This window comes from Mastomys coucha, unplaced genomic scaffold (assembly GCF_008632895.1).
Source record: "Mastomys coucha isolate ucsf_1 unplaced genomic scaffold, UCSF_Mcou_1 pScaffold5, whole genome shotgun sequence".
In the NCBI taxonomy this organism is placed as follows: domain Eukaryota; kingdom Metazoa; phylum Chordata; class Mammalia; order Rodentia; family Muridae; genus Mastomys; species Mastomys coucha.
Window position 1 is genome coordinate 84,018,302 of NW_022196911.1, and position 20,397 is coordinate 84,038,698.

A 20,397-nucleotide genomic window follows, 5' to 3' on the forward strand; every position below is an offset into this window, starting at 1 on the left:
CCTCCTCCCTACCACATTGTCCCTGCTTCCCTCTGATCCGATCTTTTCTGTCATGGCAGTCGGTGCTCGGCCACTCTGAGTGTGATGAGGATTTGCTCCCAGGACAGTTTCTCCATCCGTGGTTAAAGCCATGGTTCTATCCTAGAACACAGAGGTTTGCATCTGGTTCAAGCTTAAGAATACCCTGAGAAGAGCCGCATGTGACGGTACCTTGGTAAGGAGGCCGAGGCAGAGGAAGCCTGAGCTTGGGGACAAGTTGCTGAACCAACTCAATCTTAGGATAAAATGGAGAAAGTCAGAGCCAGATTTTTTTTTTTTTCCCGAGACAGGGTTTCTTTGTGTAGCCCTGGCTGTCCTGAACTCAGAAATCTGCCTGCCTCTGCCTCCCAAGTGCTGGGATTAAAGGCGTGTGCCACCACCGCCCGGTCCAGAACTAGTTTTTTTTTTTTTATTGCTTTGCAGTGTGTGTGTGTGTGTGTGTGTGTGTGTGTGTGCACTCGCGTGTGCAAGTCAGGCGAACAATCGTAGGAACCAGTTGTCTCCCTCCACCATGAGGGATCCCAGGGATGAAGCTCTGATCATCAGGCTTTGTGGCAAGCACCTTTACCCACTGAGCTATCTCACTGGCTCCAGGTTTTGTTTTTTTGAGACAAGTTCTCTAGTCCAAGCTGACCGAAAACTTCAAGGACAGCCTCGAACCCCTAATCCTCTGGTGTTTGCCTCCCAAGAGCTTGGAGTGCTGGGCTTACGCTCATGCCTCACCAGGCCAGGTTTTATTCTGTGGTGGGAATCGAATTAAGGGCTTCATGCATGTGAGGCAAACACTTCACCCAGTGAACTGCAGCCCCAGCCCTGGACAGAGTGCTTTCAGACGTTTTGTCTCCTTTGTCTACACTATACCAGTGACATCGCCTTGGTTACCATTTCCACACCCGGCTGGGAGAGGGCCGAATGTTGTTGTAGATTTCCGTCCCTAATCATGCTTGTCTGTCTGTCTGTGCCCATTCTTGTGCCAGCTTTGGAGACCAGCTAAGTTTAACTGTGGCAGGGAACTGGGTTTGAGATGAACCATGAATAAGACTTAGATGTACAGGACTCCTCAGGACGGTTTTGGGAAGTATGGTGGTATGCCTGTAATCCCAGCCCTTGGAAGGCTTATTCATTCAGGACTGTAGAAGGCTGAGGCAGGGGAATTAAGAGTTCAAGACAAGCCATGCAATGGTGGTGCACACCTTTGATCCCAGCTCTCAGGAGGCAGAGGCAAGTGAATCTCCGTGAGTTGGTGGCCAGCCTGGTCTACAGAGGGCGTTAAAGGACGGCCTCAGCTACACATTGAATTTGAAGTCAATGTGAGCTAGGTGAAACCCTATCTCAAAACAACAACAAAAATGAAAATAAAATAAATAGGAAACGATTATATATGTATGCACATGTATATATGCATATATGTATATATGTGTATTTATATATTAACATGCTTATCATGCCACAAAGTTCTGGGGTCTATCTCCAGCACCCAGACTAGGGAGAACAGAGAGAAGCAGATCTCCCTAGGCTAGGTAGGGTCACCCTCATTTCCTAACAGCTGACCACCAAAGAGTTCAGCTGCCTTTGCTTCAGCTGCTGACTCTGTCCCTCATTTCAGGTGACACCATCAGTCTGTTGCAGCCCCCTGTGCCAGGATGACTCAGGATGTGGATGATCTGGAGTCCATCTAAAGCCTGGCCGAGGTCCGCATGCCGCCACCACCCTGTCCCCTGTCCCCTAGCCTGGGCCGTGCATTCCCACCAGGAGGAAGCACAGGAGTGAGTCTTCCGAGCCTGCGGAGCGAGCAAGTGGCCTACGACGGAGGGACCCCAGGCCAGCGGCTTCTCCGTTTGTTGGAAACATTCTCCCGCAGCGGCTCTGCAAGATGACCAGCCTGTTTCGCAGAAGCAGCAGCGGCAGCGGCGGTGGCGGGGCTACCGGGGCTCGCGGAGCCGGGACAGGGGCTGGGGATGGCAGTACGGCCCCTCAGGAGCTCAACAACAGTCGGCCGGCTCGCCAGGTACGCCGCCTCGAGTTCAACCAGGCCATGGACGACTTCAAGACTATGTTTCCTAACATGGACTACGACATCATTGAGTGCGTGCTGCGTGCCAACAGCGGCGCGGTGGACGCCACCATAGACCAGCTGTTACAGATGAACCTGGAGGCGGGTGGTGGCAGCGCCTATGAGGACAGCTCAGACTCGGAGGACAGCATCCCACCAGAGGTAGAGGCAGGGTTGGGACTATTCACCTCCAATAGAGGTCCAGCCTCTCTTAGTGGTTGCTCCCAGCCACAACCACAGAAAGGGTGTGGTGGGGCAAATATCTGGCTTCTATCCAACAAGCATTTCCCCTTAGGAAACCTAAGAGCGGGCAAATATTATGGGTAGTAATCATGCACTCATTCAATGAACAACACCCAGCAAACAAGCACCTACTCTGTGGTATATTAGGGATAGTACAAGACCCTGGCTAGAGTCACAAGATTTTTTTTTTTTTTTTTTTTTTGGTTTTTCGAGACAGGGTTTCTCTGAATAGCTCTGGCTGTCCTGGAACTCACTCTGTAGACCAGGCTAGCCTCAGAAATCCGCCTGCCTCTGCCTCTGCCTCCCAAGCGCTGGGATTAAAGGCGTGCGCCACCACCGCCGGGCTGAGTCACATTGTTTAAAATGTAGTTATATAAGCCCCACTCCAACGTTCTGACCTCTTAGTTCCAAGCCTAGCGTTTCCAGTGTGTATTTTCCAAGAAAGACCTTTTGGTTTTTCAAGACAGGGTTTCTCTGTGTAGCCCTGGCTGTCCTGGAACTCACTCTGTAGACCAGGCGGGCCTTGGACTCACAGAGATCTGCCTGTCTCTGCTTCCTGAGTGCTGGGGTTAAAGTTGTGTGCCACTGTTGTGGGTTGCCCTGGCGCTGTTGATGTTGTGATGTTAATTCTGTTTCCTTACCAGAGGCTGCCTTGATAAAGAATGGACCAAGTGTTCAGGTGATTTCATGTGACCCTTCTCCCCCGTTCTAGCTGGTCAAATAAAGGCTAGAGAGCCTGTGATTGGACAATGGAAGGGAAGGGTGGGGCTGGAGATCTTAGAGAGCGGAGAAGGGTAGGGAACGATGGAGGAAGGAAGATGGAGCAGAACCACATGGCCTGGAGGAGACACAAGTAACAAGGGATCTCATAGCTGGGGAATAGATTAGTGTAGTGGTAGATCTGCCCAATCTAGGCCTACAGCTTACAAATATAATAACTAGGTTGTGTGTTTTTTACACGGGCTTATTGCAGTCCTGAGGGTTAAACCCAGGGGTTCATACATGCCCTGCAATCCCTGTCTCAAAGCCGTACCCCCAGCCCTCTTTTTACATAGGATTTCCCTATGGGGGGTGGGGTGGGGCAGGGAAGAGTGGAGGGGAACATAGAGACTTATGCTTACTGTGAGGCTCGGGCAGACCTTGAACTTTCCATCCTCCTGCCTCCATCCCTCAGGCAGCTGGAATGGCAAAGATCCTTCACCAGGCCCAGCTGAATTCCACTCTCCAGAGTCCAGCCTGTGCTGGGCATCTTCCGATGTTTCAGAAATACATCTTTTCTGTTTCTCAAACTTGACAAGAGAGCAGTCAGTCACCCTTGTTTAACATGGGAACTCTCAACCAGATTTGACTGCAGAGCCCAGGCCTCCCTGGTCCTCCTACCTTCCCCTCCCTCCCTTAGAGACTGCTAGGATTCCCTCTCCATGGAGGAGCTGTATGGGCAACGGTGACTTGTGCCAGGGTGACTTGTGCCAGCGTGGTGTTTTCTACCCAGGTACACGGTGATACAAGGGGGATGTTTGCAGTGAATAGATGATACGTGTGTGTGTGTGTGTGTGTGTGTGTGTGTGTGTGTGTGTGTGTGTGTGTGTAAACCAGAGACCAGCTTAGGGTATTGTTCCTCAGGAGCCAGCTACCTTGGTTTTTGGGGACAGGGTCTCTTGCTAATTAGGCAAGGCTGGCTAGCTAGTAGTTAGGGCGCTGCAGGGATTACTACTGTCTCCACATCCCCTGGACTGGCATTACTGGTGGGGGCCACCAGCTTTTTATACGGGTGCCATGTATTGAACCCAAGACCTTGTGTGGCAAGCACTGACTGAGCGAGCCACCTCCTCAGCCCTGTTGACAATGTCTTTGCCTAGTTTTCTGTCACTTTTTCCTCTGTCAAACACTCCTTTGACCTGCCCAGATTAGTCGATGGAGACAGCACTGGAAAATCCAGACACTTCTCGTTGAAAGGAGATGTGAGTTCACGTGCATGTGTGCGCGTGTAGGTGCATTCTTTCAGAGTGAGCTGGGAAGTTCCCCCATGCTTTGGCTCTCTATAGTCCTGTTGGTCCTGACAGTCTGCCAGGCGGGGCGTTTCCTGCTTTGCCCACAGAGCCTGTGGGCATCACAGACCTCTGCAAGGCTTCCTCAACCCCCTGGGCAGCCATCCTGTGCTGCACTTACTTCTGTTCCCAGGCAGTCTGCTGTTCACAGTTAAGCCCCTTCTGGGCCATCCTTGGCTCTCTCCCAACCCCCACCTTTGGAGGCCTGCCTGGGCCCATCAGCAGGCAGCTCCTGAGCCAGGGTAAAGTGCTACAGAAAATTTATGAGGAGCAGTAAGAATGACAATAACTGCTGACTGGAAAAAGCTCCGTCTCTAGAGGCTGATAGATGGTGGGCTGGCTCAAGGGGTGTCCTTGTCAGAGAGAAACGGCTCCTGTCAGATAAATGGCCCAGAGTCTGCCTCTCTCCCAGCCTCCGGAACACCTGGCTGGCACCCATCACCCAGTGAGTTAGGCTAGGGGGCCATAGAACCTTTAGAGCCAGAAAAAGCTCCTTGTGGCTACAACTATGAGGGGTGGGCAGAAAGACACTGTGTTTCCCTCTCTGGGACTATAGATTTTCCTTTCTGGAGCAGGCCTGCCCACCACCTGCCTCCTCCCCACTATCAAGCATTCCTCTCTAGAGGCTGCATTTGCTGCTCCAGGAAGCTGCACTGTAGTGTAGAAGCACGGGGCCCACCTGTCTCCCTGGGCTCCTTGAGTCTAGGGGTGCACCACAGATGAGGAGAAACCCATGGAACTCTCGTCTCTCTCTCACCAGGCCAGGCCTGGACTCTGTCCCTCAGAGCCAAGGGCTGTCAGAAATGGGAGTGTGTGGACTTGGAGGAGGCAGCAGCCAGTCTTCTGGGTCCCCTAGGATCTTGCTGAGCACCTCCTGGGCTAGGCAACGAGAGGTCACCAGAAGCCCATTCCTCACAACGATCCTGCACCCCGCATCCTTTTCCTTCCTGGGGGAATGTGGGCTGAGCAGTGCAGTGGCCTGGCCAGCCAAGTTGTCCTCATTCTTCTCCTGCAGAAGCATCTGTTTTAATACTTTCCGCCTCACAGGAAAGAACACGCATTCCAGGGCGGGGAGCCTCCTTGGGTCAGGCTGGCGCGCAGAGCATTGCAGTGTGTGTGTGTGCTCGCTGCTGCCAGGGAGTCTCTGCCAGCCTCCTCATTCTGGGCGCAGCTGGGCTAGGGGTCAGATATATCAATGGAACCTGGCCTGGCAAAAGCAGAGACACAGCTTAAGGGGTGTCTTCTATAAACCCAGGGTTCAAGTGGGGCTGGGGACTTAGGGGCTGAGTCAGTCAGGGCCTCCGAGCCCTTCCCAGGTTCTTTGGTCTCTGTGAAAGCGGGAACAGAGCTGCGGGGGTGGGGTGGGTCGAGGTGTGTACCAGGGATCTGCCCAGATGCCTCTGGGGAGGTGGGGGAAGGGCAGATTCATATCCCCTGGATCACATGAACTTGGCTTCACCCTATCTACCCTTGACCTTCCCCTGCCCTGCTTTCTCAGTGAAGAGAAAGGGGTCCAGAGGGACAATAGGCAACTGGGGTGTTCACCCTGAGCATCTTACTTAGATGTGCAGGCTGCCTGAGGGAAGGGCATGACTGTGAAGCCCATGGTCCGTGTTGAAGATTCCAATCTAAAGCCAGTGAGTGCTTTTGCCATGTTACTGAACCAGGCCTCAGCCTCACCTCACAGGGCCTGCAATCTGATTCTCCTTCTGGAAAGGTGCAGACAGGGCAGGAAGATCAGAAGTGGTCTGCCTTGCGGTCCCCTGAGCCGTGACACGCCATTGCCATCTTAGCCAGAACATCTCTGACTTCCTACACCAGCTCTTCAGCAAGCTTGGGCCTGTTCCTTCAGGGAAGGCAGGGAGGGGCATTAGAGGGTCACCTGTGGTTTTAGCCCCTCCCTCTCTCCTATAGCCACTTCCCAGCGGTATGCCATTTTATTTTATTTATTTATTTTTTTTGCTCCAGCTGCAGATGGATTTGAGAGATGCAGGGGTAGTCAAGAGGTTAGCTCATTCAGGGGCTTTGTGGCGGCGGGACACTCCTAGACTTGAGTGAGACCACTTCTTTGGCCGGTCATCGGTGTCCTCTCTTCTTCACATCTTCCCAAGAGAAGTAATGAGACAGGTTCAAGGCCAGCCTGGGGAACTTAGTGAGACCCTGTTTCAGAATAAAAATAAAAAGACCTGGGCTGTCTGTACCTCATGTGCGTGAGGCTAGGTGCTCAATTCCAAATACCACCAAACAAATAAAACACCCTCAGGCCTTAATTTTCTCATCCCTAAAATGGGCCTTAACTTGCCAGACTGGCTGTTAAGATAAGAGATGTGGAAGTGTGCCCAACGAGGGCGTGAGTGAATGATGTCGTCAGAGAAGAGTACAGAGGGCACGGGTCTCAAGCGTGCAGTCCAGAGAGGTTTCACATAGCATGGTTTATAGCTTAGAGATGTTAAAGCACGCGTATACCACTTGACAGGCACCCAGCTTCCTAGGCCTCTTCCACAGGCCCCGGAGTTCCCAGCACCTCCTCCCATCCTCCCCAACCCTCGCAGGCACCCAGCTTCCTAGGCCTCTTCCACAGGCCCCAGAGTTCCCAGCACCTCCTCCCATCCTCCCCAACCCTCACAGTCTCTCTTCCACCCTGTGTTTGTTTTGCTGCTCTCGAGCATTGCTTGAATAGATGCTGCTGCCATGAACCATCCTTTGGGGCAGTGTATTGTCCTGTTTGCTAAGTATAACTGAGGGGTCATGGTAGCCACGTGTTAGTGTTTTGTTTGTTTGTTTGTTTTGTTTTTTTGTTTTGTTTTGTTTTTTTCTGAGACAGGGTTTCTCTGTGTAGCCTTGGCTGTCCTGGAACTCACTCTGTAGACCAGGCTGGCCTCAAATTCAGAAATCCACCTGCCTCTGCCTCCCGAGTGCTGGGATTAAAGGCGTGTGCCACCACCACTGCCAGGCAAGGACATGTCTTAAGGGGTTTTGTGCATTGCTGCTGGGAGCTGCTTCTTGGCGATGCCAGCCTTAGGTATTAACACTAACACAGCCAGGCGGTGGTGGCGCACACCTTTAATCCCGGCATTCAGGAGGCAGAGGCAGGCGGATTTCTGAGTTTGAGGCCAGCCTGGTCTACAAAGTGAGCTTCAGGACAGCCAGGGCTAGACAGAGAAACCCTGTCTCGAAAAAACAAAACAAAACAAAACAAGACACATCCTTGCCCATCCTTGGTTTCATCTGAATGCCACTGAGGTTCAAGGATGGGTTATTAATATCCGAATCAATAATTGTTACTACGTCTTTCTTCGTTGTCTCTGTCTTAGATCCTGGAAAGGACTCTGGAGCCGGATAGCTCTGAGGAAGAGCCCCCGCCGGTATATTCACCGCCAGCCTACCACATGCACGTGTTCGACAGGCCTTACCTGCTGGCTCCTCCAACGCCACCTCCCCGGTGAGAGTCCATTTTTGTCTCACAGCGCAGTGGGTAGAGATGGAGACAGGAGTCGGGGTTGTCTAAACCACAGTGGGAAATTGGCCGCCCCAGGCAGACATTATTCCACTAACTGCAAACTTTTCTGTGGCAAGGGACATTTTCACAGGACACCTGGGAGAAGTTTCCAAACTTCAACACTGTGGGACTGGGGAAATGGCTCTCAGTGGGCAGAGTGCTTGATGCACAAGCATGGGGACCTGGGCTTGAATTCCTAGCCCTCTGCATGTAAAAGCTGGGCACAGCAGACCAATAGCTGGCGTTACAGAGACAGGCAGGTCCCTGGAGCTCAGTGGCCAGCTGATTTCACCAGTCAGTAAGTTCCAGGTTCAGTGCAAAATGATCCTAACAATAAATAAGAAGGCTAGAGAGATGGCTGTCTCTAAAGTGCCTGCAGAGCAAACACAAGGACCCGAGTTTGGAACCCAGATGAAAACTTGCCCATAGCAGCATATGCCTGTGGGATACAGTTAATTAAATATGATACAGCCTTCGGGTTCTTGGAGTGTGTCGTCAAAGGAGAGGCAGGGTAGGAAGATGAGCTCATGAACTACTGTACTGACTCTTCCCTTCCCCAGCCCATGGACACATTAGTAATTAATCATTGTGCTGTCTCCTGCTGAGGCAAGACGAACCTCAGAATCCCTCCCAACCCGACACCCCCAGGTAGCCGTCAGTCACCAGTGGAATGACTGTCACCCCTGAGCTAGTAGTGATGCTGAGGGGATTTTTAAGCAATGTGAAGATGTGTCTTTATCTGGGCTCGTTTGATGACTGGAGACAGGAGAGTGGACAGCAAGGACCCCAGAGGCTTGCCTCAGCTTTGAGACTCTTGTTATTTGGAAGCTTAAAATGAAGCTAGTGCCGGTGGGGTCCATTGTATGGGAAGTGCTTGCTTTCTGGGCTCTGTGTTTGGCAGATGGTAGAGCCCAGGGGTGGTTGCTTTGTCCTGGAGCTGCTGTTTGTTAGAATGACAGACAGGGTGAGAGGGGGGAACCTGCCATAGTGATCCCCCAATTCTAGACATCTTAAGAGCCCCAGAACAGTGATAGTGGGGGAACCTGGAGAGTCAGTAAGAACAACTGTCATGTGTCAAACACCCTTCAAGTGCCAGAGACAGCCATGGTCCCTTCCTGGATGACTTAAGTACGTACGTAGGTGGTGAGCAGTGCATCCTACCCATGTCGTAGTTGGCAAAGCTGAGCCTCGGGGGGTTACCGCTGTTCCCTCAGCCAAGACTGGGCTGTGAACCCAGGTCGTCTGACTGGGTTGTCATTGTTATGTCCTCTCCTTCCTGTTGAGCGGAGAGTCTGGGAAGTTAGCTGGGTGGGGCAGAGGTCCTCCACTGAGTTCACAAGTGGTACAGGAGATGCAGGCTGGGGGAGTAGGAGTTGGAGGCCTTGGTGAGACTGCCACAGAGGTCCTGCCTGTGGCACCTTACCGAGATCAGAGCTAAATGATTTTCCTTTTGCTCCTCCACCCTACCCAACACACAAGGTTTCTTTGTGCAGCCTTGCCCGTCCTAGAACTAGCTATGTAGACCAAGCTGGCCCAGAACTCACAAAGATCCATCTGCCTCTGCTTCCTGGGTGCTGAGATTAAAGCCACCCCCACCCCCCACCCCCCCAACCCCCCACCCCCCGGCCTGGCTTAACTTCCGTGTCACTGTTGGTTTAATCCTCTGTTTCATTTGTGTTGCTGCAAGGCAAGGACTTGATGGAGGAAAAGCTTATTTGACTCACAGTGTGAGAGCGGTTTTAGTTCATTATGGCAGGGAAAGGTGTGGCAGAGCAGAGGGCAGGGCCATTGGACCTTTCACATCACTGTGCATCGGGAAGCAGAGAGAGCTGGTCTAGAGCCAGAGGCAGGTGCAACCTTTCAGGTCTGCCCCTAGTGATGTAGATCCCACCTGTAAAGAGCCCATAGCTTCCCAAAGCAGTGCCGCTCCGCTAGCTGAGAGCAGGAGTTCGACCACAGAAGCTCGTGGGGGACATTGCAGGCCAAACTATAACACACAATCCAAAGTACTTAAAAAATAGTTTCAATTACACTGTGCATGTGTGCGTGTGTGTGTGTGTGTGTGTGTGTGTGTGTGTGTGTTTTGCTTGTCCTCTGGGCCCCACTCCTGTAGATCAGAATTTCGGAGAGCCACAAAGCTGCTGTCCAAGCGATGGCCTGACGTCCACATCTCCTTTCTTTAGTGAGACTGAGGACAGGACTATGTCCCAGATGAGGAAATGGTGTATGTGCAGGAAAAGCAGAGAGAGGGGACCATCTTGAGGAGCTCCTGCATGTGTAGTTCATCAGAGTGAGTGGAGAGGAACACAGGTCTGTCTTGGGGGCTCTGTGGAGCTCCTAAGGAGCACACACCGTACCCTGCAACTACAGGAGGCTCCGTGGGACTATACCAGGCAGGGCACTGGTAGACTGGTATTCAAAAGAATCTTTAGCTGCTGAAGGTTAGATTCAGAAGGGGCTAGTGGTCTGGTCCCTTCCCGTCAAAAGAATCTTTAGCTGCTGAAGGTTAGATTCAGAAGGGGCTAGTGGTCTGGTCCCTTCCCGTCACCGTGTCCCTGGGATGGGCCTGGTAACAGGACAGAGTTTCAGAGTTCAGATACTGCCCTCCAAAGAGGCAGGGCCACCCCGGAGAAACAAAGCTAGAATGCTAGGATTCTTTGCCTAGGTTCTGCCTAAACGATGCAGCTATGTGACCTGTGACAGGGTCTGGCGCATGTGGACTGCACATCCAGACTCCACTAAAAACACTTCTGGAAAGGCGCATGTCTGAAATTCTTCTCAGCCAGGTGGTCCGACATCCTGTGGTTAAGCATGAGGTCATTATCCATCCACCTCAGCTTGAAATTCTAGTCTGGGGGTCTCGGCGGCTCAGTACCTGAAGATCCTCTTGGCTTCAGTCTCCTTCCCCCTCCCTTGCTGCTGAGTTCTTCCCTCCATTTGCCTGAGTCTCAGCAGCCCAGGAGGCCCCTCCACAGGCCGCCTGCTGTTTTTGTGTGGAAATCATTTGCCCTCAGCAGCTCATTTCTCCCATTCCTTTCCAACCATAATGGAGTTGTTGGGCTGCCTGCACTGGGCTGGCCCCCCAGCAGCTGAGGATGACTTCACCCCAGGGCTTGGAGGAGGGTGACTGGTAGACTTTCCAGGACGAGTGCCCAGCAGCCCGGGGAGACTCTGGAAGAAAAGGAATTCACCCCATGTCAGCCCTCACCCTGTAGGCATCCCAGAACTACAATAGCTTAGAAGGGTCTTGGTCAGAGTTTGTACTCTCCCTGGGCGGCCATCCTGGGTGGCTTCTGTATATAACTGAGTTGGGGTGATTACTGGCCCCAAACAAAGCCTAGACAAGCCTTCTTCCATTGTGGCTGGAAGTGGTGTCTCTGGGACTGACAGATGGGCCTTGGGAGGGACCCAGAGCTTGGGACAGGGACAGGGACATAAGTGGCAGAGCAATGTGGAAGAGACCTAGCCCTGGGTTCCCCTGCAGGCGCCTCTCTGGATATCCCTGTGTATCTCTGGCTGCCAGCTGAGCTCCCCCTAGGACTTAGCAGCTGGTTATCCGTCTGCCGCTGCCCCCGCCCTCCCTTCAGCCCTCCTCTCATACCCACCGGGCCACCAGCCCAAAATAGAAAAGGAAAGGAAGTTATTTCCACAAGTTAGCGGGCAGACGGAAAAGCTCCCCTCCAGTGAGGGGGTGGAGGGATTCCTGGAGCTGGAGGCCAAATCAAAGCCAGGCCGAGCCCAGCATGGCCCCCACCCCCTCCCCAGCCGCCTGCCTTCTCCATGTGTCATTTCCCTGATTCAGCGGGACACGTGTCCTGCGGTTGCCACGCAGCAGGCTGCTGAGGAGCCCTGGAGCTCCTGGCCAAGCTCCAGGCTTCCTTCAGGCCTGGGCTTGGGATAGAGCCTGGGGTCAGGGCAGCCAGGCCCTTCTTCCTCTCCTGTCCTGGCTGCTGGGCACAGACATACCTTGTCTGGGAAGAGAGGCCCCATATAACCCCTGGGAACCTAACTCTGGCCTCCATCTGTTCAAGCTGCAGCTCATGGGGAGGGTGTACGTGTCCATCCATCATCTGTCTGTCTGTCTGTCTGTCCCAGTACCTGGGCAGGAGATCAGCAAGGTCTAGATTTTGTAACAAGGTACCAGGGGCTCCCCAATGTTCCCTACCCTCTGCTGGCTGCAGTTGAGCCAGAATAGGAACTCAAGTCTGCGTATTGTCCAGGAATCTTGGGGAGCGTCCTTCCTCAACAAACAAGGGCAGAATGGACTGTTGGCAGGCTACTTGTCTGCTGTTGGGGGGTGGGGTGGTAGCTATTATTATTTAACAGTTTAGCACTGTGCCAGCTAGGGACATAGCACAGAAATGTCTGACCCCACCCTCTGCCCCCAGTCTGTAGGGGACATTCATAAAGTCTGTATGTAAATCCACACAACATTGACATTTGCACCAGTGACACTGAGTGACAGAAAAGTGACCTAAGCCCAAGGCCAAAGCTGAGGAAAGTAGATCTGACTGAGAAAAGTCCCAGAGAGGAGAGAGAGAGAGAGAGAGAGAGAGAGAGAGAGAGAGAGAGAGAGAGAGAGAGATCCCTACTGCCCCTCACCTGGCTCGGCCTTCCTTCTTGGTCTGCCATTTCCCTCATTCAGCAGAGTGCATGCCTGTACTTTTGTTCTGAAGGCAGTGTGAGCACTGGACACTCTTGAGTAAGATCTCCATTGCCCAAGGGCCTGTGATGGGCCAACAGAGCTATGGCTAAGCCTGACTACCCCTCTGCTCTCTTTATCTCCCATCCCCCAGGATTGATGTCCTGGGCTCCGGACAACCTACAAGCCAGAGGCGCTACAGAAACTGGAACCCACCCCTCCTGGGTAACCTCCCAGATGACTTTCTCCGAATCCTTCCCCAGCAGATGGACAGCATTCAGGTAAGAGGCTGCCCTCAAACCTCCACACCTACCTGCCTGTCCAGCAGCTCTCCTGGGCTACATCATGGTCTGTACCAGCCAGTTTTATACTTCTTGGTTTTCGAGCCCAGGCTGGGCTGCTTCTGTGAATTAGAATTTGTAAGAAAAGAAAGGTGAACCCACAGTTTTGCTTCCTGTCTGGCCTGGCTCTCTGACTGCAGCCATCACCTCAAGCTGTAGGGTAGCTAATGGTGGGGTTGCCGTTTTCCTCTCAGTGGAAGCTTCTTTCAGAAGGGTGCCCCTGCTGGTGGAGCATACAGCTGGTGTAGAGAAAAGTGTGAAACTGGGAGTCCATGCACAGGTGGTTGAGCTGTTTGCAAATTGATTTTCAGGATGATTTAGATTCCAGAAGAAGGAATGAAGTGGCCCTAGGTTGGGAGGAAAAGTTCTTTTGATGTCCTTCCTGTTTCTGCTGCATGGGCAGTTCTGAGCTATCCAGTTGAATTCTGGCTAGTGACTGGGTCCCATTGGGAGGAGGGGACTACACAAGGAGGCTGGAGGATTCTGGGAAAGCACACCTGGGCATATAGCTGTACATGGATTTAAGTAGGTGATGTGTGTGCTCACTCCTCCACAGGGTCACCCCGGGGGCTCCAAGTCTATGAGTGGAGAGGGAGGCCCCCCTCCGGCACCAGGGCCCATGGCCTGTGACCAGGACAGCCGCTGGAAACAGTACCTGGAAGATGAGAGAATCGCCCTCTTCCTGCAGAATGAGGAATTCATGAAGGAGCTGCAGCGAAACCGAGACTTCCTCCTCGCCCTGGAGAGAGGTGGGCACCAAGCCTCCCCATGTGAGAAGAGAATGACATGGGCAGGAGCCTCGGGCCTCAGGAGGCGTTGTGCCAGATGCCAGCATGCCAGGCACTTTCTAACCTGCTTAAGCTTGGCCCTCCCTGGGTCACACAGGAGCTCCAGGTTTCAATGGGGGCTGGGAACACCTGAGAACCCAGAGGAAGAAGGCGTGCCCATTGGGCCTTCTCCCCTGCCCTGCATATCTGTTCGAGCTCAGCATTAGCCTAGGCTTGGGCGACAGGGAGAGAAATGCTGCCTTTCCTACCAACCTCTAGCTACAAGGCAGGGTTACCATGTCTTGAGCCCTGGGAAACAAGGTGACTGGCTTCATGGATGCCAGACTAGGAGGCTTCCTGAATGGAGGTTAGAGCAGGATATCTGCATGATCTATGGATGGGTCACCCTGCTGCCTTTCCTTTTGAGGTAGGGTTTGGTGACAGGGCCTGAGGAGGTGGTCTTGTAACTGTCACAGAGGGAAGGAGGGAGGGAGGAGGGATGGAAGCAATTCTGAGGTGTTGGGGAAGAAGGGAACAAATTGTGCTGCTGGTGGCATGTTGGGCTGGAGAAAGCAGCCCCACAGGCAGAATAAAAATGGTGTGGCTAGAGCCAGGTAGTAGTGGTAGCACACCTTTAATCCCAGCACTTGGGAGGCAGAGGTAGGCAGATTTCTGAGTTTGAGGCCAGCCTGATCTAATCTACAGAGTGAATTCCAAGACAGACAGGGCTATACAGAGAAACCCTGTCTTGAAAAACCAAAACAGAGAGAGAGAGGGAAAGAGAGAGAGAAGAGGGACTTGGCTGTACATGCAGCTGATACCTGCAAGCCCAGCATTAAGGACACAGAGGAAGGAGAACCATGAATGAGTTCCAAGAGAGCCAGGGTTCCATATCAAGACCCTAAGACAATACAATCAAATAGGTTTGGACTCTGGGGAAGCTGCTAATTCTGACATTCCAACATTGCTAATGCTTATTAGGTAGTTGTTTCTATTATCACAAGTTCTTCACGAGCTGGCAGATGTGTGCTTGTGTATGTGTGTGTGTGTACTCATGTGTGCTTCAGGGGATTCTGCCTCCTGCGGCCTTCAGTGTGCCCCCTGGGAACCCCAGAGCTCACTTCCCTGATAGAATCTGTCTCCTTTTCCAGACCGATTGAAGTATGAATCCCAGAAATCCAAAACCAGCAATGTGGCTGTTGGAAATGACGTTGGCTTTCCCTCCTCTGTCCCAGGTAAGCTTGCTGTCCTGAGAGCGAGCCTGAGGGCCTCAGTGGGCCCACACCCCACCTTTATCTTCAACACTGAGAACTTAGCAGTAGGATGAGGAAACAGACCAAGGGTGGGACCCAAGGCCCCTCAGCAAGCCAGAAGGGAGGCCTCCTGTGGAGTGAGATAGCCCCTTCACTGAGTGGCTCTAGGTTCTTGCTGTCCTAGGAGCTGCAGGGTACCTACCATAGGCTGGTTGATCTCCTGACTATTTCTGGATCTTGTACTACCAGAGGACACACCAAGCCATGTAATGTCTCTTAATAGCAACCAAGATGGGGAAGGCCATAGAATCCTGTGAGGTTTGGCTTTATACGGCTTAATGCCTAATTAGTACACCAGCCAAAGCAAGGCATGCATGTTGACCGCATCCAGCCCATGGGGAGAGGGTGAACTTAATCTGCCAAGAGTGCATTCACTTAAGCAGCTGAGGGCTATCTGCCCTGAGACACGCACTGCTGGGTGGGGGAAAGAGACATTCTGAGCATGTGTGCAAGATGGTTCCACAAGAACTGCCAGAAGGTCTGGAGAGATGGCTCAATGGTTAAGAGCAGTGGCTGCTCTTCCAGAGGTCCTGAGTTTAATTCCCAGCAGCCACATGGTGGCTCATAACCATCTGTAATGGGATCTGATGCCCTCTTCTGTCATGCAGGCATGCATGCAAACAGAGTACTCATAAGTATAAACAAATAAATCTTAAAATCTATTTTAAAAAATGTTGGGCAGTGGTGGCGCACGCCTTTAGTCCCAGCACTTGGGAGGCAGGCGGATTTCCGAGTTCAAGGCCAGCCTGGTCTACAGAGTGAGTTCCAGGACAGCCAGGGCTACACAGAGAAACCCTGTCTCGAAAGAGAAGAAGAAGAAGAAGAAGAAGAAGAAGAAGAAGAAGAAGAAGAAGAAGAAGAAGAAGAAGAAGAAGAAGAAGAAGAAAAGGGCCAGAGAAGCAGGGTTTACAGTCCCTCCTATGACTGCCTCCCCAACTCATTTCAAACTACATGTGACTTCCTCCAGCCCCAGCAGCATTGGGGCTGACAAGCCAGAGGGTGAGGGACTGTATTCCTAGGGTGCATAGACTATAGCAGAGCTGTGAGAACAGACTCTGTGGTTGAGAGTGTGAACAGAGACTCGGTTCATCCTCAGAGACTCTGAGTCCTGGGTGACTTACTGCCATCTCCCCATGTCCATATTTTAAAAGGCTCAGCAGTTTTTTTCCAGGAGCAGACCCTCAATCCTACAGCTGAGCTGGGAAGGCAAGAACAGAAGGGTAAGATGCCCCACTAATCCCAGCTCAGAGAAAGAAAATCCCATAGAACTGATTCATAAGCAAGCGGCCAGGAGCTTAGGCCTCACCAGATGTTCAGCTGGGAGTTTTCACAGAGCTTCTTGTCCTTGATCCCAAATTAACGAGGGACACTGGGGCTGCTGAGCTGGATCAGACCGACTGAAAAGGAAGTTAGCAGGCAGGGTGACTCTCGGGATGAGCCTAGTTACAGGGTGGTGAGCTGCTGCCGAGGGGCCCTGAGAGGCCCACGCACAGGTGGTGGCTCACTGCATTCTGACTCGTGGCTGAGCCCTGCTCTCGTGCCTGTTCGGCGTGTGGGAAGTGTTCTTGGCTCTCTGTTCTTTCTGCTTCAGTTCACCACACAGAGGGTCGTGATGTGCTGGCAAAAGGGTTAACATTCTGCCCTGGGTGCAGGAGAAGGCTGATATACAGTCTGAGGGGATGGATTTCCATGATGTAGATCTCCCTACGAGCTCATTTCAAACCACCATCATGACTTTGAGGATATGGGACAGCTTGAGAAGCTGGAACCCAAGGTCAGCAGATTTCCCACAGCAGCAGCAGCAGATCTTAAGGCTGCCTTCCTTTGCTTCGAAGAGGAAAACGTACCTTGCAAGAAGGAAGTACTTGTGGGGGTGTGGGGATGGGGTGCAAGCCTTTAATTCCAGCACCTGGGAGGCAGAGGCAGGTGGATTTCTAAGTTCGAGGCCAGCCTGGTCTACAGAGTGAGTTCCAGGACAGCCAGGACTACACAGAGAAACCCTGTCTCGAAAAAAAAAACAAAATAAATAAATAAATAAATAAATAAGGAAGTACTCTTGCAACTTGCCTTAAACTCCTATGTTTAGGAAGAAGCATGCATTTTTTCCTGTAATAAAAGAACAGACAGAAACAACCATGGAGGGAGGGGTACCCTCTGGCATATTTCCCTGGGGCCTTGGCCAGTTGCTCGCTCTCTCTCTTAGCGGGACCTCGGAGCCCCAATGGGCCTGCTCCCTCAGCAGGTGTCTCCTCCTTCCAGGAACCAGTGATACCAACCCCACTGTGTCAGAAGATGCCTTATTCAGGGACAAGTTGAAACACATGGGAAAATGTGAGTCCTGCTCCTTGTCCCCTCCTTGTCCCAGCTCTCATGAAAGGGAGGGAGCCCCCCTCCGAAGATTTTTAATGCTATTGACTCTTGGTGAACTCCGGGTGACATTTTAATCACAGGCTAGCTCCCTCAGCCTTCCTGTCTTACTTTATTCCGTAGCTGAGTCTGGAGACAAATTAAGTTTAAATCCTCTTGAGCCAGCTGTCTGTAGGAAAATAATGTGTATCAGTGTTCACATTCTCTGTGGCGTGAGGGCTTGGCCGAGCCAGGAGTCCCTGGCTGAGCCTGCTTTCTGTGGGAATGGCAGACATTTTGGGATAGGGGAAACCTCATCCCACTGCCTGCTCTTTGTCATCCTCCCGTTTCCAGTCTCACAGACCCAGAACCAGTGGGAATGAGGCTGGATCCTTTCAAGGTTTTATTTCAGGGAAAATTTCCGATGACTCATGGAAATCCTAGGACCAACTGTGGAGGTGGCTGGGGAGGGGCGGGATGGCCGTGGCAGCCGGCAGCAGTAAAGAAAGCCAAGAGCCGCGGTTATCCGCCTCTAGGGAAGGAGTACCCGGATCTTGGTCTGGAGGCAGGCTGCTGTGTACTTGACTAGTGGTGGCCTGTGCTGCCCCCGGAGGCCGACCTGGGATGGCGCACTTACTCCCTAGGTGGCACTGGTGTCTGCAATTCCTGTCACTTTCCTCTTCCCAGTCCCCATCCAAGGGGCCTGGTGCTGCCCTGGCTGCCCCCAAACCTGGAGGGAAGCCATCTGATGCTCTGGCTCTCTGGAGCTTGAAGGGCTCACGAGTCTCTCTGCCCCAGCCACGCGCAGGAAGCTGTTTGAACTCGCCCGAGCCTTCTCTGAGAAGACCAAAATGAGGAAGTCAAAGAAGAAACATTTACCGAAGCTTCAGTCGTATCCTTCTGCTTGGCCCTGGGGTGGGGTGGGGAGCGCCGGCCACAGTGATGGAGACACAGTGATGGAGATGCCGGCAGAACGTTCCTCAGGAGTGGGATATGATCTGTGGCTGCCCCTCCCTTGATCTGTGAACCAGGAAACCCCAGCTCCTGAATTCCTTTCTCCAGGACACTGTCCTACCTGTGTTCCTGTGCCTTCTTTACTTTTTTTTTTTTTAAGATTTAGCTGTCTTCAGACCACCAGAATCAGGTGGTTGTGAGCCACCATGTGATTGCTGGGAATTGAACTCAGGACCTTTGGAAGAGCAGTCGGTGCTTTAACCCACTGAGCCATCTCGCCAGCCCCGCTTCTTTACTTTTGGCCTTGAGTCATCTGCATTTTGGGAGAAAAACATCGTCCCCCTCCCCCACCCGTCTCCTCCATCACCGAGGCTTCCCCTAATTTTGCTAGTTGATCTGGTTTATAGGTCCCTGCAGCTGCATCTTCAGAGGCCTGCTTTTTTCCCTTTTGGCCTTTTGAGTGAAAGGATATTTCCCTGTCTTAATACCAAAGTTCTCATCTGTGCTTATCCAACAGGATCCAGGATATTGAAAGCTGAGTGGCTGAAGGAGAACAGGGGAAAAGTCACTCTCCCTGTCCCTAGTGATGGGGGGGGGGGCAGGGTGAGGGGGTTGGGCCTGGATATCTGGTCCATTGATCCCAGGAGAGGGTGCCTAGAAGGTGCATCATTAGGCAGTTTGGGAACAAGAGGGATAGTGGAAGCCTCGTGAGGTTGGTGGGTTATCAGGACAGGGCACAGGCAGATTGAGCAAGCTGTGACAGTAGTACCAACTCATCTCTGGGATAGTTTTCCTCAACAGTCTGGCAGGTTGGGGGCTGCTGCATCCACAGCCAACCTCCTGGATGACGTGGAGGGCCATGCTTATGGTGAGGCAGGGCAGGGAACGGTGAACTCCAATTGCTTGGGATGGGTGACCGACCCTTCAGGAGGAGGTCCTGAGTGTTTAATATTCAGTCTGGGGGACATGTCAAGGGTTAGCAGGCAGGTGGCCCACAGAAATGTAGTCCCTAGCCATGAGGTACACACAATGCCACCCCCTTCCCATAGTCCCTGAAGGGAAACCCAAGGTACCGGGTACTGTTCCTGGGCCTTGGGGATCTTCTGGAGAGACCATCACCCCTATCCTATTTGATAGATAGCCAGGACAAGGGTAAGACTTGTCCAAGGCCTTGGAGCTCAGTGGTAGAGCCAGGCCAGCACCCATGTTGCCTTGGCCTCTCTTACTGTACCCACATACTGCTACTTGGGGGTCAGGATCCAAGCAAAGGATCAGAGGTGACACAGCTACCTTGCCCATGCTGGGGACCGGCCCACATGAGGCTCTGCAGGGTGGAAGATGAATGAGGCCTTTGCCTTTCAGAGGAAGACTTCCGGGGAAGGCGGCAGGAGGCGCCTAAGGTGGAAGAGGCCCTAAGAGAAGGACAGTAAGAGGTGAGGCTTGGGACCACAGTTTCCAGGGGCAGCTAGGGCAAAGGCCCATCACCCATCATGTGTCCTCCAAGGATCCAGAGGTGCTGGGCTGGAACATCAAGTAACGGTGGCCCTTGCTTATTTCTCTTGTGGCAGGGCACATGTTTTCCCCCTAAAAAACCAGTGTGTGTGTGTGTGTGTGTGTGTGTGTGTGTGAATATATATATATATATGTATACATATGTATGTGTATATATATATGTACATATATGTATCATACATACATACATAGCAGTCTTATGTAACCCCACTACCTTTGCACTGGTTATATAAATGAGGCTGGCTTTGAACTTCAGACCCTCCTGTCTCCACTTCCCAAGCACTGGGATTACAGACTTGCTGTATCACACCTGGCTTTTGTACTTTTTTTTTTTATACTTTCTTTCTTTCCTTCTTTCTTTCTTTCTTTCTTTCTTTTTTTTTGAGACAGGGTTTCTCTGTGTAACCCTGGCTGTCCTGGAACTCACTCTGTAGACCAGGCTGGCCGGCCTCGAACTCAGAAATCCACCTGCCTCTGCCTCCCAAGTGCTGGGATTAAAGGCGTGCACCACCACCGCCTGGCTTGGCTTTTGTACTTTTAAGAATTTGGTTATTGCTGGACAGTGGTGATGTACACCTTTAATCCCAGCACATGGGAGGCAGAGGCAGATGGATTTCTGAGTTCGAGGCCAGCCTGGTCT

The 20,397-nt window shown here is 52.3% G+C and overlaps 1 protein-coding gene across 3 annotated transcripts in view; it reads left to right on the forward strand.

Moving 5' to 3' along the window:
- Positions 1 to 20,397, forward strand: part of Cuedc1 (CUE domain containing 1) — a 97,448-nt gene that overhangs the window by 72,428 nt on the left and 4,623 nt on the right. The window contains exons 1-10 of one of the 3 annotated variants that reach the window (XM_031351276.1): positions 195 to 214; positions 1,646 to 2,254; positions 7,698 to 7,825; positions 12,679 to 12,805; positions 13,422 to 13,614; positions 14,784 to 14,867; positions 17,205 to 17,276; positions 18,090 to 18,183; positions 19,055 to 19,113; positions 19,608 to 19,678. In XM_031351276.1, the coding sequence (XP_031207136.1) occupies positions 1,913 to 2,254; positions 7,698 to 7,825; positions 12,679 to 12,805; positions 13,422 to 13,614; positions 14,784 to 14,867; positions 17,205 to 17,276; positions 18,090 to 18,183; positions 19,055 to 19,113; positions 19,608 to 19,675 (1,167 nt within the window). In that variant the 5' untranslated portion in view covers positions 195 to 214; positions 1,646 to 1,912 and the 3' untranslated portion in view covers positions 19,676 to 19,678. Of the gene's footprint in view, positions 1 to 194; positions 215 to 1,645; positions 2,255 to 7,697; positions 7,826 to 12,678; positions 12,806 to 13,421; positions 13,615 to 14,783; positions 14,868 to 17,204; positions 17,277 to 18,089; positions 18,184 to 19,054; positions 19,114 to 19,607; positions 19,679 to 20,397 lie in introns of those variants that run through there. The other 2 variants (XM_031351275.1, XM_031351277.1) reach the window with 2 other exon arrangements.